Raw genomic sequence first — 16,344 nt, 5'->3', positions numbered from 1 at the left:
ATGTGGGATGGAGAGACATTGACAGAGCTGCAGGGGCTGGCAATAGGTTACAGAGTACCTGCCAGTATGATTAATTTTGCCTGCGGCATCAGTCTCTCCCTTTCAAATAGATAAGACAGGGATCGGCAACCTTTGGCATGCAGCCCATCAGGGTAAACCCCTGGTGGGCCGGGCCGGTTTGTTTACCTGCAGCATTCGCAGGTTTGGCAGATTGCAGCTCCCACTGGCCACGATTCGCCGTTCTAGGCCAACAGGGGCTGTAGGTAAACAAACTGTCATGGCCTGCCAGGGGCTTACCCTGACTGACCGCGTGCAAAAGGTTGCTGATCCCTGACTTAAGATTTACTCCAGTTATTTAAAGACAAGTCTCTGTTCCCCATCTCATGAGGGTTTCAGAAATGAGGGCACAGGGGTAACAAGGGAGGCAGCAGTGCAAATTAAAAACGCTTCTGTGGGGCGCTGCCTTTGTTAACCACGTGGCTTTATTGGATCCCGCTGGCAAAACAGGAAACTACATATAACTGGCTTCATGTGCCAAGGCCAACCGGAAACGCATGGAGAGATTCACAGATGCATGTTCCTGCTGATCCTTTATTCCATGCACTGAGCTGCCCTTGAAAAGGTGGTAGGTGCGGAGGGGGGAGGGTGGGGGTGGAGAAGGAAAGATAAATGCAGCTTTTCTATCCCCCCCACAGGCAAGAGGCTCCTTTAGAGGAAGTGGAAAGAACAGTGGCAAAGTGCTTTTCAGGGGTGGGATGCGGGGGAGCAAGAAGGGACTAGAGAACGCTCCATCTGCTTCAGCTGGTGAAACTTCCCAACCTCTTATGTACGACTGGGAGAGTTGCCCCAGCCACAGGCATCCCAGATTGCTGCAGGAGTTCAGTCAACAGGTGATGTGGAGCTGGCCTAGCCGCAGCGTTTGGTGGGCTGCAGCACGCTACGTCTCCAGAGGAGACATGGGAACCCGCGCGCCTGCCCTGGAGTAGCCACAGGAGACAATTCAGGCAGAAGCAAAAGGGCAGATCAGCTCCCTGCAGCTGTTCAGGAACAGAGCCACCAACAAAGGGCTGGGCAGGGGATTTCAGGGTCTTTCAGTGTTAAACTAGCCTCCAGCCGGCAGGCCTGGGTATTCTCCGGAGGTGTGTGTGTAACATGGTGGCATGGCCCAAGGGTTTGGACACCTTTGTTATGGGAACTCCGAGCTGAAGCTGGTCTCAAGGTGGAGATCTCGTTAGCAGATGCAGAAGCCCCCAAGTCCCCATCCACCATTGCTCTGGGGATGGGTCCTGGGGTGGGGGTCCTGGAAGCACAAGGGCTTGTAGGCAGGTTGGAGGAGGGGCAGGCAGGAGACAGCAAGAGAGGTGGGCAGGGGAGACAGCAGCCAGCAAGAGTGGGAAGAGCAGTCATCAGTGTCAGCTGCAGGGATCTGAGAAGGGAGGAGAGAGCCCAGTCCAACCTCTGCCCAGGCAGTGTCTGCGATTGTGTGCAGCGAGGGGCTTCCCCAGGGGAGGAACCGCACCCACCAGACTCTCCAATGGGCCGCTGCACAATCAGCTGGCTCCTTCCACGCTCGCTGCCCTCCTCAGCTGAGAGTTTTCATCATGGCGTGGGCCTGTCTCAGCTCTGAAAGTGGAAGAGGAGATGCAAACAGCCAATGGGGGCAGAGTGACCTGGATCTCAACAGGGGACGCTGCAGCCAGTTCCCAATTCACTGGTCACAGCAGGGCAGAGAATAACCTCTCCACTGTGAGCAGGAACAGAGAAATGACCCGACAGGAGACAGCCGATCTCGGCCCCAGCCAGTAGGGGGAGCAGAGGGGACACAGGAAAGGAAGCACCAGCTGGCAGGGCAGGGACGAGGCGAGCGATTCCAAGCTGCCCGTCTGCTGTCTACTCACCTGCCAGTAAGACCCGGAACTTCTCTGCCGACATGGTCATGGCAAAGGGCTCCGTTCTGCCTCGGTCCCCGTCTCGCACGGTGAACTTCAGATGCACGAGGGGCTCGTTGACCTGCTGGAGCTGAGTGTGTGATCCACCCTCCAGGACACAGAGTCCAGACGGTTCACTGAGGACAGAGGCAGAGCCAGTCTCAGGTTTGCACTGTCAGTGTAAAACACTCTCTCTATGCACGAGCCGGCGATATGGATTTGGGAAGCATTTTTCAAGAGCATTAAGCGGCTTCTCCCACCCCTGAAATGCAGCCACCTCTGGTGTGTGCGCAACACAGCAACTGTCTTACCAGCCCACAGCGACAATGTAAGACATTACAGGAAGGAAATGTCTCCAGTTGAAATAACAAGGGAGTTTCGGTCAGTGGAGTGGAGCGCTCCGAGATAGCTGTGTTATCCCAGCCACAACCCTCATTGCAAAGATTCCCATGAGTCCAAGCGGTTAGCACCGCCTCAGCTCTGTCTCTCTTTGCGGCCGAGAGAGGTAACGCAGTGTCCTGCAATGCCCTGCTGGGGCGCTGCTTCAGCGCTGGCTCAGAAGGCAGAGCACCGCCTAGTGCAGAGGTGGGCAAACTCTGACCCGCGGGATCCTCCTGCCCGACCCCTGAGCCCCTGGCCCAGGAGGGGAGCCCCCAGCCCCTCCCCTGCTGTTCCCCTTCCCCTGCAGCCTCAGCTCACTGTGCTGCTGGCGCAATGCTCTGGGCAACGGGGCTGTGAGCTCCTGATGGGCAGCGCAGCTGCAGAGCCGTGGCCTGACCCGGTGCTCTGTGCTGTGCGGTGCGTGGCTGGCTCCAGCCGTGTGGCGGGGCTGCCTGTCGAGGCAGCATAGTAAAGGGGCAAGGAGCGGGGGGGGGGGGGGGGGGTAGATAGAAGGCAGGGGAGTTCCAGGGGTGGTCAGGGTTGTGGATAGGGGGTGGGGCGGTCAGGGGGCAGGGAACAGGGGGGTTGAATGGGGGCAGGGATCCCGGAGGGGGGGCAGTCAGGGGTGGCGGGTCCGGGGGCCGTCAGGGGACAGGGAACAGGGGGGTGGGGGGTTGGATGGGGCAGGAGTCCTGGGGGGGGGGCGTTGGGGAGAGAAGCAGGGGGGGTTCAGAGATGGGGCGAGGACCAGGTCATGCCTGGCTGTTTGGGGAGGCACAGCGCTCCAAACAATTTTGGAAACCCGATGTGGCCCTCAGGCCAAAATGTTTGCCCGTCCCTGGCCTAGTGTATCACCTGCACCACTCCCTGCTGCACTTGGATTGTCCCGGAGGTGAACTAACCTGGGCAGCTCCTAACCTACCGGGCTGACAAGGTCACAGCCCAAGGGGGTCAGACAACAGGGTTCTGGTCCCAGCTCCTGGTCATCCCCTCTGTTGCTGCTGAAAACCCAGTCACCCTCAGCAAACTGACCCTGTCCCGCAGCCCTCAGAAGCAAGTTCTCCCCAGGAAGTCCCAGAGGAGAATGGCTGGGGAAAGTCCTATTGAACTTCCATCCATGGACACAGGAGAACAGCTGGAGGAGTGGAGGCAGTGGGTACCAGCAGGGCCTGTACCCCTGCTGAAGGACCATCTCTCATCCGCGGCCTGGAGCAGTGTCAGGTTTGCACGGCCAGAGGGGGAACGCTTACATCTCAGGCTGCGTGCCCTTAGGCTGTCCTGTAGGGGGCTCTGTTTCTCCTCATAGGACCAGCACAATCCTGTGGCATGTTCTACAAAACACAGAGACCAAGAAATCACCCACCAAAGAGCATCAGATCGGTCCCTGCACAACACGACTCCGGTTCCAACAGGCTCAGAAGGGACCCTGGCTGCGAACAGCTGAGTTGGCCTGTTTAGCAGGGGGACTCTAACAGGATACTGACACTGGGGCGCACATGGGATGACGGGCGGATGATGGTACCCTAGAGCATTTCAATCAGAAGATGGCCCAGCTACTGCTCCAAAGTCCTTCCTGATGGTTAACACAGCGAGTTCTAACTTCTCACGGATGGGAGAGTGCGGGGGACACACAACCCAGCAGCAATCGCCTCCTCCCCCCGAGAGCCAAGGTACTGAATTCCACACAGGGCTGGAGCAAGGCTGGTAGGACACAGTTATCCAGGGTTACAGCCTGGTGCATGGGGTGGACAGACTCAGCTCTGCTCCCCAGCACCCTCCTCTGGCTGACATTGCACCAGAGGGTCAGGCTGCCGCTACCAAACCCAGGGCTCCCCAGTGTGCTGCAGCCTACTCCAAGAGGCCCATCCCTTGGCACTTCCCCTACCTTTGGGCAGCCCCAGCTGTTGCAGCTCGCTGGACAGAGAGTCGCTGTCTACGCTGTGTTTGGCCGCACTGGAGAGGATGAAGCTGAGCATGGCAATAGTGGCCTTCACATCCCCAGACTCTGGAGAGAGGAGGAGAAACCTTTGGGCCTCTGCATGGCAGCAGGGCTCTTCCCCGCAGGGAGGAAGCTTTGATAGACCCTTGCAAGGGTCCGTGTCCACTGACGTAGGATCCAACAGCCCTTGACGTGGCCTGCCCTTTGCAGTTCATTGTCTGCAAGAGACTAAAGAGGGTGCACAGACAGATGCCGCCTCGCACTGGGCCACGAGGGGCAGCAGGGAAACAGGCATAAAGAGCTGGACTCATTGTCACCAACCTGGGTGAGAAGCAGCAATGGGCAGTGGACTGATATGTATGTGGGAGGGAGGGGGGAGTCAATGCAACCAGCAGGGCTCAAAACAGATTAGGATTTAAACAAGCCTGGGACAGGCAGGAGTTAAGTCTAACTAGAATCAACTGATGCTAGGGATCCAAATACTAATAATGGCCAAGGGCCAGAGGAGTAAGGGCCTGTCTAAGCGAACACTTAGCTCGTGGCAAGCAGGGGTGTAAAGCTGCCCTGCCCTAGCCAGCTGCGCACTGTCTGTGGACCCTGCTGCTGCAGACTAACAGCTCCCTAGGGCACTTTCACCTACTCCTGTTTCCAAGCAGGGTGGATCCCAGGCGCACTGCGGAACTCGGGGTGTGGAGCAGGGTTCACCCGGTCACCTAGCATGTGGCCGGTTTACACCCTGGTTTGCTGAAACTAACCATTCATACAGCCAAAGCCTAAGGTTAACACTGCACAACCATCAGGCCCAAGTGGCAGTAAGGGCCAAGCCACAGCACGGCAACTCAGCTGGGGTCAGCTCATTCATAAAAACCAAAACAGACATTTCACAGCTTACATCATGGTCCCATCTGGCCTCGATCGTCCAGTCTGATCTGTGTAACACAGCCCATTGGGCATCCCTGAATTAATGCCTGTTTGAACCAGAGCAGATCTGGATTTAGAAATCACCAGTGATTGAGAGCACTTGGGCAGTTGTTCCAACGGTTAACGACCCTGTTAAAAACACCTTATTTCCAGTCTGAATTGGTCTAGCTTCAACCTCCAGCCATTGGCTCATGTTAGACGTTTGTCTGCTGGACTGAAGAGCCAATTATCAGCTGTTTGTTCCCCATGTAGGTACTTACAGGTTTCCATCACATCACCCCTTAACCTTCTCTTTGTTGCGCCGACCAGGCTGAGTTCCTGGGACCCATCCCCTCCCCTCTGCATTGCCACACTAAGACAGCAAGTTCTGCAGGGCAGGGATGGGGGCTGTTCGGGCAGTGCCTGGGAAGTTTTGATTGCTACTGTGATCACCACAACCATCAGGCCCAGGGCTCTTCCACACGCTCAGGAAAATGGTGTTATCCCCCAACGCAAGGGCCCAGAACCACCCAAAAATATAAAGCCAGGGCAGCGTTTGGAGTGAGAAGGGGAAACTCGTCAGGCTGCCGATTAGCAGCGTCTCCCCCAAACAGAACAGGGGCAAGGACCCTGGGAGATTAGCAGGGCTCCTGTGCTTGCTCACAAGCAGAGGGTGCCGTTGGTTTCCAATGGCTGAGCATTAACTCTTCAGGCCTTCACTGCTTCAGGACGTGCCTCTCCACTCGTGACCCCAGCCAGCGACGCTTTTCAGACAATGTTGCTAACAAAGCCGAGCCCGGCGCCCATAAACACTGCAGGTAAAATGTCCTCAGGCCAGGGCACTGGGGTGTAGAATGGGCCGGGGGGGAGGTAAGAGTCAGCCAAAGCCTGGCCTAGCATCCCAAAGCCACCGGTTTTCCGCAGCCTTCCTGCCGTAAGCACAGACAGAGGAACGTCAGTTCTAGTAATGAAGCCAGCAAAGCTCCCTGGAAGGCGGGTGAGGCAAAGAGCCAAATCCACCGTGACGGCCTCACGGACAGCACTAGAGGAGCCCAGGTTACGGGCACCCAACTGCTCTGAAAAGGAACGACACTCACCAAACTTGGCATCCGACGTTAGCTTCAGGATCTTTTCATACTGCAAGAGAAGAGCAACACGCAGGTCCATCAGCCCCAGGGCACTCTGTTCCCGGGGCACACAGCACGGTGCAGAATGATCACAGAGCCCTCTGAATGACAGGTTTCAGAGTAGCAGCCGTGTTAGTCTGTATCCGCAAAAAGGAGGACTTGTGGCACCTTAGAGACTAACAAATTTATTAGAGCATAAGCTGATCCCTCACTCTCACAGATCTTGGGAGACAGACCAGTCCTCGCTTACAGACAGCCCCCCAACCTGAAGCAAATACTCACCAGCAACCACACACCATACAACAAAAACACTAACCCAGGAACCTATCCTTGCAACAAAGCCCGATGCCAACTCTGTCCACATATTTATTCAGGGGACACCATCACAGGACCTAATCACATCAGCCACGCCATCAGGGGCTTGTTCACCTGCACATCTACCAATGTGATATATGCCATCATGTGCCAGCAATGCCCCTCTGCCATGTACATTGGCCAAACTGGACAGTCTCTACGCAAAAGAATAAATGGACACAAATCTGACATGAGGAATCATAACATTCAAAATCCAGTAGAAGATCACTTCAACCTCTCTGGCCACTCAGTAAAAGATTTAAGGGTGGCAATTTTGCAACAGAAAAGCTTCAAAAACAGACTCCAACGAGAAACTGCTGAGCTTGAATTAATATGCAAACTAGATACCATTAACTTGGGTTTGAATAGAGACTGGGAGTGGCTGGGTCATTACACATATTGAATCTATTTCCCCATGTTAAGTATCCTCACACCTTCTTGTCAACTGTCTAAATGGGCCATCTTGATTATCACTACAAAAGTTTTTTTCTCCTGCTGATAATAGCTCATCTTAACTAATTAGCCTCTCACAGTTTGTATGGTAACTTCCAACTTATCTCTCTCTCTCTATATATATATCTTACTCTATGTTCCATTTGGTGCATCCGATGAAGTGGGCTGTAGCCCACGAAAACTTATGCTCTAATAAATTTGTTAGTCTCTAAGGTGCCACAAGTCCTCCTGTTTTTTGAGCCCTCTTAGCAGATCCCCCATGGGGCAAGTAGAGCCAGGCTAAGGCCAACAATTCCATAAGGGGCCTCTGGTTTTGGGTGCAGTTGGAGTCAATAGGAGTGGTGGGGGCTCAGCACTTCTGAGTAATGGGGCCGAAGTGTCTCAAGGGGGAACCCAAATTACCAGAAGCTACTGGATTTAGCCTAAGTAACCTGCCCAAGGCCACATGGCACGTGGCTTATCGGGGACTAGGACTCCTGGGTTCCTGCCTCCCACTAGACCAAGCTGCCTTCACAATGTGGGGTGCAGGAGAGGCCATTCCCACTGGCTGCTAGTGCTCCAGGCATGTCCTACAGGGAACCTCCATAATCCAAATAGTGGGTCAGCTGCTGTATGCGATGGGTGTTACAAATGGCTCAGCCCATGTCCCCTAGTGGCCAAACCCCTTTGCTGCAGGACTTCAAGGGAATCCGTGTTGTCAACCGCCGGCCTTTCTCCTAGCGATGGCAGGGCCAATGGGTGGATGAGGTGAAGCAGACCACACAGGACCCTTAGAGCAACAGACACTAATATTTACTAGTAAGTATTTAGCAGCCGTATGGCCCTTTCCACCAGCAGATCTCCCCGATGGGGGAGTATCACTGGCCTTCTTTTACAGATAGGGACACAGGCTTTAGGCACCGTGCCCAAGATCAGTGGCAGAGCTGGGAATAGAACCCAGGTGTCCTGACTCCCACTCTGATACCCCACCCACTCCACTGCACTGCCTGCCCTAAGGCTGGCCAGCTCGACATGGCCCACGCCACCCAGCCAGGGGGAGGGGAGACTTGAGTCTCTGCAATCGCTGGATCCCGGCTCAGCTAGGCTGAACGTGGGAGAAGAACGCCCTTCACTTACATCAATCCCCTCGCCCTGCAGGTCCTTGAGCACCTGGCCACAGATGAGCTTCAGCTTCACCGAGGACTGGAAAGGAGAGAGCAAGAAAATAAAACCCCACCACAGTGCTGGGCCTGGCGGGCTCTATCTGGCAGGAGTCTGAGCTCCCCTCAAAACACACGCTTTACACCACATCAGGGGGACCCATTTCAACCTTGCCCTGCCCCAGCCAAACAGCCACTGGTTTGGGTTGTTTATAAACCACTCGCTTCTTGCCACTTTGGGGCACACCATGGTTTGGATTCCACAAAGAGACTCCCTGAGCATTGGATGCAACATTCAGGCTAAAGCCCCAGCCAGCTCTTGTAGTGCACTGAGTGTATTGCTCGAGCCCTCAATCAAAGCCTGTTCTACATACTTCCCGAGCCTCTCCCCGCTCTCTTAGAGACGCCCTCTCAACCAGGGACAGGTGCAGAGTTCACGCCGGTCGCTCAGGGACCTGAGCTCTCCCCCTTCATCAGACATCCCGAGTCCCAGAGCTCAGATCGGGATGCATCACTCAGATATTCCCATTGCTCCCCAAGGCCATCGTACCCCTCTCGACGGTCAAGGCTCCATGCTGACTGTCTGGTTTCACAGCACCCGATACTGTCTCTGCGGGGGTTTAAGAGCAAAAAGTGCTCAGATCCCAGGGTGCTGGGCACCGGATAAGATCCAGAAGACAGAGAAAGAGAAAGTTTCCACTTAACTATTTTGGCCAAGGTGCTGATTTCGGCGAGGACCCAGTCAGGACAGTCCAAGTCTCCACAGAACCGGAACCTCTGGAAGGAGAAGATCGGGGGCAATTAGGACCCAGGTGGTCTTTGGGCCAGGGGACGACAGCGGCAGAGAGTCCTTTGCAGGGCAGCCCTGCTCTTCTTGCCAGAGCAGGGGAACCCTCATTTCCCACCGTTATCGCTGCCCTGTCTCCATTGTACCAGAAGAGCCGCCCCCCAGATTTCTCTCCTCTCTGGGTACTTGGCTGCCCTCATCTCCAGTCTCTGCTCTGACTGAGCCTGCTGCAGAGTCGGACAACAGCTGGGTCGATCCAGAGCTGTACAAATAACTCTCCTACTCAGGCCCTGGGTCCCCACTGTATAACGCCCCTGCGAACTCAGGCGCAGCGGCTCCGTGCACGGAGGCCATTAGCTTTTGGAGCAAGCTCCTGGGGAGAACAACCAGACTCAGCTGGTCAAGCTCAGCCCTGGCATGAGGGGATGCAACTGCCCTGAATTCAAAGGGCTTCCCCCAGGGCTGAACTGGGCCCAGAGTCTGAAGGAGACAGACTCATCCCCAGAGAAGGAAAGAGTTGGAGAGGGCTGGGGTATGCCCAGAGGGATCAGTCTGATGAAGGGGTGGGGTGAAGGTGGGACAGGGCAGATGGCCCCTTCCTGTTCCTAAACCTCTTCCATTCCTAATAGCTGCCAGTTAGGCCGCAGCTTCAGCAGTTTAACCCAGCAAATGCTGGTACAGACCATGAGCCTGCATCCTGGAGCAGCTGCTTTATACCCGCTGCAGTTAGGCAGTGAGTGCAAGGGGACAAGTCCCTGGCAGGTCACGTATACAGGTCCACAGGCTACAGAACCTGGCATAAGCTGCTCAGAGCAGGGGACAAACGGCTAGGTTGAGGGAAGCAGGATGGCTGATCCCCCCAGTGTTTAACATTAACGTGGCTCTGAAATGATCCTGAAATGATCCTCCCACTCATTCCCCTGCACATCCAGTGCTGAAGCCTTTAGTACTCCCTGCTTTGGAAACACAGGTGCTGCTACAGCAACAGCCCATCAGACCCGGCATCCTGCCCCCAGCCCTGGCCAGTGCTGGCTGCTTCAGAGGAAAGATGCATTACAAGGAGTTGTCACTTGCCCCATCCTGCAGGGCAGTACTCTGGGTGGTGGGAGTGAGGCAGGGAAGGCAGCGTTTCCTTCCTGACCCCTGCAGGCTACTGGCCTGCACCCTGAAGCAGGAGATTCATTTATCCCGAGCACATTTAACTAGGAGAGGTATTAGAACTCAAAGGGGTGTCATTCCATTCACCGGCTGCCACTGTGGGTTCCCCAGGCCAATTACCCACTGTGCAAAGGGGCAGCGCTTTCTATTTGCTCCAGCTCCTTCCTGGGACCCCTCTGATCTCAGGTCACCGGAGGGAGGAAGCAGTTTTTAAGCCAGACCCTTCACAATGTTTAACCCCAAATCCCTTCTCCCCCCAGCTCTCCCCCTTCCCTGATGCACATGTTAGGAAGCTCGTGACACTGGCCTGGCGAACCCCAAGGACTGGGCTAGTAACGGGGAGCCCCCAGGCGTGGCTCCCGTTGTAGCACCCAGAGTCCCTGCTGCCCCAGGAACTCAGCTCTGCATCGCCCCCGGCCCCCAAATCCCAGCAAAGGCCTAACACCCCCCAGCCAGCCATGCACAGCGCCTGCGCTCACCATGGTTTCCTGCTGTCTCTGCAACGCCGGGCACGGGACCCCTCACCCACGCCAGGGCTGGAAGCCATCAGCTGATCTCGGAGCGCAGTCAGCTGACCACAGACTTCCCTGCGCCGCAGCCTGTCAGCAGCTCGCTGAGCCGAGTCAGCTGACCGCAGATTTAGTGACACGTCAGCCGTGGAGCCTGCTGACTTATTGCACAGACTGAGCCTCAGCCCCTGGCAGCTCTTCTCTGCTGCCAGGCTTGGGGGTTACCAAGTCCCCTGAGACAAGGGGTGTGGGAGGGGATGTCTGTTATGGGGCCAGCTTCTGTTGGTGGGAGAAAGGAGCTTCCGAGCCACACAGAGCTCTTCTTCGGGCCAGGCTGTGTAGGCTTGTCTCTCTCACCAACAGAAGCTGATCCCATAAAAGATATCACCTCCCCCACCTTGTCTCTCTAACATCCTGGGACCAACACAGCTGGAACAACACTGCATCCAAAAAAACCATGAGTTTTTAAAAGACTGCTACGACCGTTAGGGGTTCTTTTCCTTTGGTGTCTGGTTTTTGAGGCTTCAGGTCTTACGTTTTGAAGTTTTTTCTATACAATGCTGGGTGCTGGAAAATGGTGGGGGGGGTTTAAATGGAACCTGAGATTCTCACATAATCTCATGACTCCATGAGTTGGGGCTTTAAGGCAAAGCACCAATTGTCATGAGTGAGACAGATGATAAAGTGAGCTGAGTCAAATCCAGCACCCTACTTTGTCGCTAAGTTAAAGCAGTGAATGATCAGTTTTATTGGGTAATTGTCACAAAGGCCAAAGAATGGGAGCCCAACTCCACCCCTCCCCCAAATTCTAGGGAAGTTCTGATCCAAATGTCATTGCTTGGGTTTCTCTCTCTGATGGGCCAGACTGGAACCCTAAATCCAAACGTGTCCAGTCTCGGGGGGAGTTCAGATTTTGATCTGAATCCAGAGCAGGTTTGGTCCGAGCTCTTCCAAAAATGTGCCTATGACACACTGCCGGGGGCGGGGGGTGGGGGAGCTTTAGGGGATAGAGTGGTTCTGTGTTATTACTAAGATGCAGTCACTTTCAGAACAGCTTGATGCTTTCCTTAACATTGCTGTGGGGAATGCAGGAGGGATTGGGGACGGGGTGAGAGGGCATCAATGACTTCAGGAAGGGCTAATAGCTTAGATGGGCAGAGGAGGGTCAGGTCAGCCTGGCTTTGGCTGTGGGCTGGCTCCTGATCACAGCCTTTTCCTATCTCCCTGGCCACCTATTGGCTTTCCAGCCTCCAGCTCCGCACACCTTTCCCCTCTCCAGCTCCCTTTCGCTCAGTAACTGGCCAGGAATCTCCCCATGCTGCACTGGGACACTGGTCCCCTTTGTGTGTTCCTGGTGCAGACAGTGTCCCACAGCTGTAGGGAGTTAAGAGCAGCTCTGCAGAGGGAGGTGAAGCTGGGTCTAAAAGGAAGGAGGCCACTGAGGGGCCTGGCTTAGGGTATAGCGTTTCGCACACACCCAGGATTTAGGTCAATGGAAAGATCGTTCCCTCTCTGGCTGCACATGAGAATGAACCAGCCTGGGCATACTGAAGGGTAGGAGGATGAGGGAGGAGCACCAGCTCCCTGCCAGCACCACATCTTGCCCAGAGGAGCTGGGGAGGGCTATGCAGGTGCCAGGTACATCCAGTGGGTTACGCACCAACTTCCCTGCCTCTTTTGCTTGGGTGACTAGCCCCCCTCCCACACACACTCCCCCAAAATGATGGGAGAATGTTGCAAGCTGAACCTTGTAGCGTGAAATCCTGGCCCTGGAGAAGGCAATAGCAAAACCCCCATTGGCTTCAATAGGATTTCAGTGGTAGTATTTCCTCTCCCACATGAACCCACCTCTCGCCTCTCTACCTTAAAAACAGTCTCCTAGGAGATCTCTCTACCCTTGGGCCCAGAGCTCTTGTTCAAAGCACATGGAGCAAAATGGCCATAAAAATATTGAAACACTAATCTTGGGGCTGACAAGGCCTGAGCTAATGTCACTGCTCCATTGCCTGTTTTTGCTGCATCCTTTGCCCCACCCTTCATCTGGGTATTTAGCCTGTAAAGTGTCTGGGACAGAACCTTGTCTTCATCCTGATCTCACACATTCTTTCACAGCAAATGGGGAAACCAAGGGTCAGCGAGTTTAAGTGACTCACCCGAGATAACATCAGAGGGTTGCATGCTAGCAGAGAAAACTGGCATGCTTTTAAACAGCTATTGTGTTCAATTTATCAGACAGTAGGGTTTTTGTTAAAAGCCAATGTTTATATAGGACCTAAACATTAATCTTTTGTGCAGCTGCATTTAATATGCCTATTATAATTTATATTACAGTTATGGGTGCCAGGTGTGTATAATTTTTGGTGGTGCCCAGAACAAGTCCAAGCAGAGCCATCCCCAGGGCAACCGCCCCAGGCCCTGCACTGTGGGGGGGCCACACGCTTTGGGGGGATGAGGGGTCCAGATAGAGCTGTCCTGTCCATAGGACAGACCAGGGCAACCACCCCAGGGCCTGCACTTTGGGGGGCCCCGTGTTTCAGGGGACAGGGGGTCCAGAGTGGCCTGGAGGGTTAGTGGGGGGCCTGGTGCCAGCAGCAGCAAGCGACCTGGTCCCAGCCTGCCCGTGCTCTGCCCCCATTCCACCCCTTCCCCCAAGCTCCTGCTCCACCTCTTTCCAGCTTCCGTCCCTCCCCCGAGCGACGCCAGGAGCTGGTGGGCAGAGCAGGGTGGGCTGGGGCTGGGTTGCTTGCTGCTGCCAGCCGCCCCGCTAACCCTCCAGACCACTCTGGACCCTGCATCCCCCCGAAGCGTGGGGCCCCCCAAAGCACGGTAAGCCCAAACATTGGTGGAGCCGGGCTCACATTCCTAAATATTGGTGGAGCACGGGCACCATGGGCCCATATAACTTGCTGCCTATGATTACAGTCGCATCTAGAGGCTCCAGCTGAAATCAGGGCCTCATGGTACTTGGTGCTGTGCATACATGAAATCCCTATCCTGAACAAAAAGAAAAGGAGGACTTGTGGCACCTTAGAGACTAATCAATTTATTTGAGCATAAGCTTTTGTGAGCTACAGCTCACTTCATCGGATGCATTCCGTGGAAAATACCCTGAACAGTTCACAATCTAACTAGGCATGACAGAGCCAGGCTGGGAAGGAAAACTGAGACAGAGAGAGAGGTAGTAACTTGCTCAAGATCACACAGCAGGTGTGTGGCTGAGCCAGGATAGGGTTGCCAGGTGACCGGTTTTTGACTGGAACACCTGGTCAAAAAGGGACCCTAGTGGTTCCAGTAAGCACCACTGACCAGGCCATTAAAAGTCCAGTTGGCACAAGGTTGGCAGGCTTCCCACCCAGCTCCCGGGAAGCGGCCAGCATGTCCCTCCGTCTCCTAGGTGGAGGAGCAGCTATGGGGATTCTGCGGGAACTGCAGCCAATGGGAGCTGTGGGGGTAGCCTCTGCAGATGGGGGCAGTGCGCCTGTAGATAAATCTCTGCATTAAGCATCTTTGCATAATTGTGTATCATTTTCATATGACTTTGTATTATGCCTCTTCATATAACCTTGTATTAAGTCTATCCACGTGTGACCTCTGTTTTCATTCAACTTTGTGTCAAGTCCCTTGATATGGGAACTTTGTATTAAATTCTTATATAGAAACTTTGTATTGAACCTTGGTATAATGTTATAGCCCCTAACAATAAAGGTAGAAGAAAAATGTCTTTTTGCTAGGTGTAGAATAAGATCTCCCCTCACTTTTAATCAATTGCCCTGTTGAATGAATGAGGTGCGAATGAGTAAGGCGTGGAAGGCAAGCACCTCCAGACAGCTGCAACAGTTGGAAAGAGGATGGAAACCAGACTCAAGAACAATAGAACTTGTCAAGCGGTCTCATTAAAGAAGATCAGACATATTGACGGCCTTGGGAGTTAAAAGCAAGCACCTTCTTTTGAAAACACCCCCTTTGAAAATAAATGTGGCAGCATGAAAACAACACCCAGAAGGAAGCACCACAGATGACCAACTGACACAGATTTTGAATCTGGTATAGATTTGCATGAGAGGGGAACTGCTATAAATGCGAGGTATCCTGCAGAGGACCCCAGGATGTCTTGTCAACATCAGACCATTGATCCGGATTGACAGAAGCCCGACTCCACCCCTCCCGCATCTAACGCGCCTGGCCAGTGAACTTAAGGGGAGGAACTAGTTGGTAACAATAAGACGGAATGTGCTTGTGTGTGTGTGCGCATGTGAGTACATGAGTGTAATATATAAATGTGGCAGTTTGCCTTATCCCCCCTGAAAAGATTCTGTGCAATACTTTAAGTACAACACGCAGAGCCCCTGTGGCCACCCCTAGGCCTAGCAGAGAGATGTCAGCCACTTCCCAGGAGCTGCCGAGGTAAGCGCCATCGGGAGCCCATGCCCATCACCCCCTCCTGCACCCCAACTCCCTGCCTCAGCCCAGAGCCGCCTCCTGCACCCCAAACCCCTCATTCCAGGCCCCATCCCAGAGCCCACCCCCAAGCCCTCACCCCCAACCCCCTGCCCCATTCTGGTGAAAATGAATGAGTGAGTGTCAGGCTGGAGGAGAGTGAGTGATGGAGGAAAGGAGATGGAGTGAGCCGGGCCTCAGAGAAGGGGCAGGGCTGTTCAGTTTTTTTGCAATTAGAAAGTTGGCAACTCTAAGCCAGGAGCAGGATCCAGATCTTCTGAGGCCTACTCCAATGCTCTAGTTACCGTTCAACGCCAGGCTCATGTTACCTCTCCATGCCTGTTCTGGGAACTGTGCTATGGTTCTGATGCAAAGTAAGTAAAAGCCATGTTAGATTTAGCACCATTAGGAGTAAAAGGGGAGAAACAAATCCCTGCTCCTTTCCCTTATTTTGGTTCCTTCTTCTCCCCTTCTCTGGTTCCCTGTCCCCCCCCTCTCTCTGCTTCCTTCCCAGTAGAGCAGAGATTAGCGGCTCCAGGTACTAGAGTCTAGGAAGGGCCATGGCAGCAAAACTATAATAAACTCAATGTAAACCCCTGATGGAGGAATCAGGGAGGGAGGGAGCAGATAAAAGAGCCACCCCTGAGAGTCAAGGAGCTCTTACCACTTCCAGTGTGACAAACAATCACACAGTAAAAGCCAGGCACCACGTCAGAAAGGTGCATCACGTGGCAACACTATAATTCTCTGCTGCCAACAGGGGGCAGCAGAGGCCTTCAGATCTGTTTCTTAGGCTTCTATTCCCTGCTGCAAAGCAAACACTCTACCTTGCCTTCTGCCCAGGGCTACTCTGAAAGGGAGGTCAATGACTGAGCAACTGGATGTCCACTAGCCTGTTAACCCTGCTAGCTAAGGTACAGCTACGGCCCCCAGCTGCATAGGCTGTGAGCACCTCATGCTCTTAATGTATTTGTCCTCACAACATTCCTGGGAGGGAGGGAAGTGCATACCACAGAAGGGGAACTGAGGCAGAGAGACTAAAGCCCAGATCCTCAAAGGTACTTGACTCCTCCTTTCCCTTGATTTAAATTCAATGGAAGTTGAGAGTCTGAATATCTTTGAGGATCTGGGCCTAAATGACTTGCCCAAGGCAGGGCAGGGATGGGAGGGGACCCCCTGCCCAGCACAGCCCCTTGGAGAAAGGGCACCTCTGCTCTGGAACCAGTGTCTGC

The 16,344-nt window shown here is 54.2% G+C and overlaps 2 protein-coding genes across 2 annotated transcripts in view; both read right to left on the bottom strand.

Moving 5' to 3' along the window:
* The window catches only part of NEIL1 (nei like DNA glycosylase 1), a 28,413-nt gene extending 26,407 nt beyond the window's left edge, over positions 1 to 2,006 (bottom strand). Inside the window, exon 1 of the mRNA XM_077829282.1 lies at positions 1,899 to 2,006. The gene's annotated coding sequence lies outside the window, so the exon portion shown is untranslated. The remainder of the gene's footprint in view (positions 1 to 1,898) is intronic.
* Positions 464 to 10,758, bottom strand: COMMD4 (COMM domain containing 4). The gene is given in 9 exon segments (XM_077829283.1): positions 464 to 1,623; positions 1,899 to 2,015; positions 2,018 to 2,065; positions 3,560 to 3,640; positions 4,195 to 4,314; positions 6,246 to 6,285; positions 8,199 to 8,264; positions 8,927 to 8,998; positions 10,646 to 10,758. Coding segments are annotated over 9 exon segments (588 nt in total). The 5' UTR covers positions 10,649 to 10,758; the 3' UTR covers positions 464 to 1,582.
* Positions 10,759 to 16,344: the final 5,586 nt, after the last annotated feature.

Source organism: Eretmochelys imbricata, chromosome 10, assembly GCF_965152235.1.
Source record: "Eretmochelys imbricata isolate rEreImb1 chromosome 10, rEreImb1.hap1, whole genome shotgun sequence".
In the NCBI taxonomy this organism is placed as follows: Eukaryota; Metazoa; Chordata; order Testudines; family Cheloniidae; genus Eretmochelys; species Eretmochelys imbricata.
Note: the sequence above shows the minus strand (reverse complement) of the source record. Positions and strands in the feature narration are given on the sequence as shown.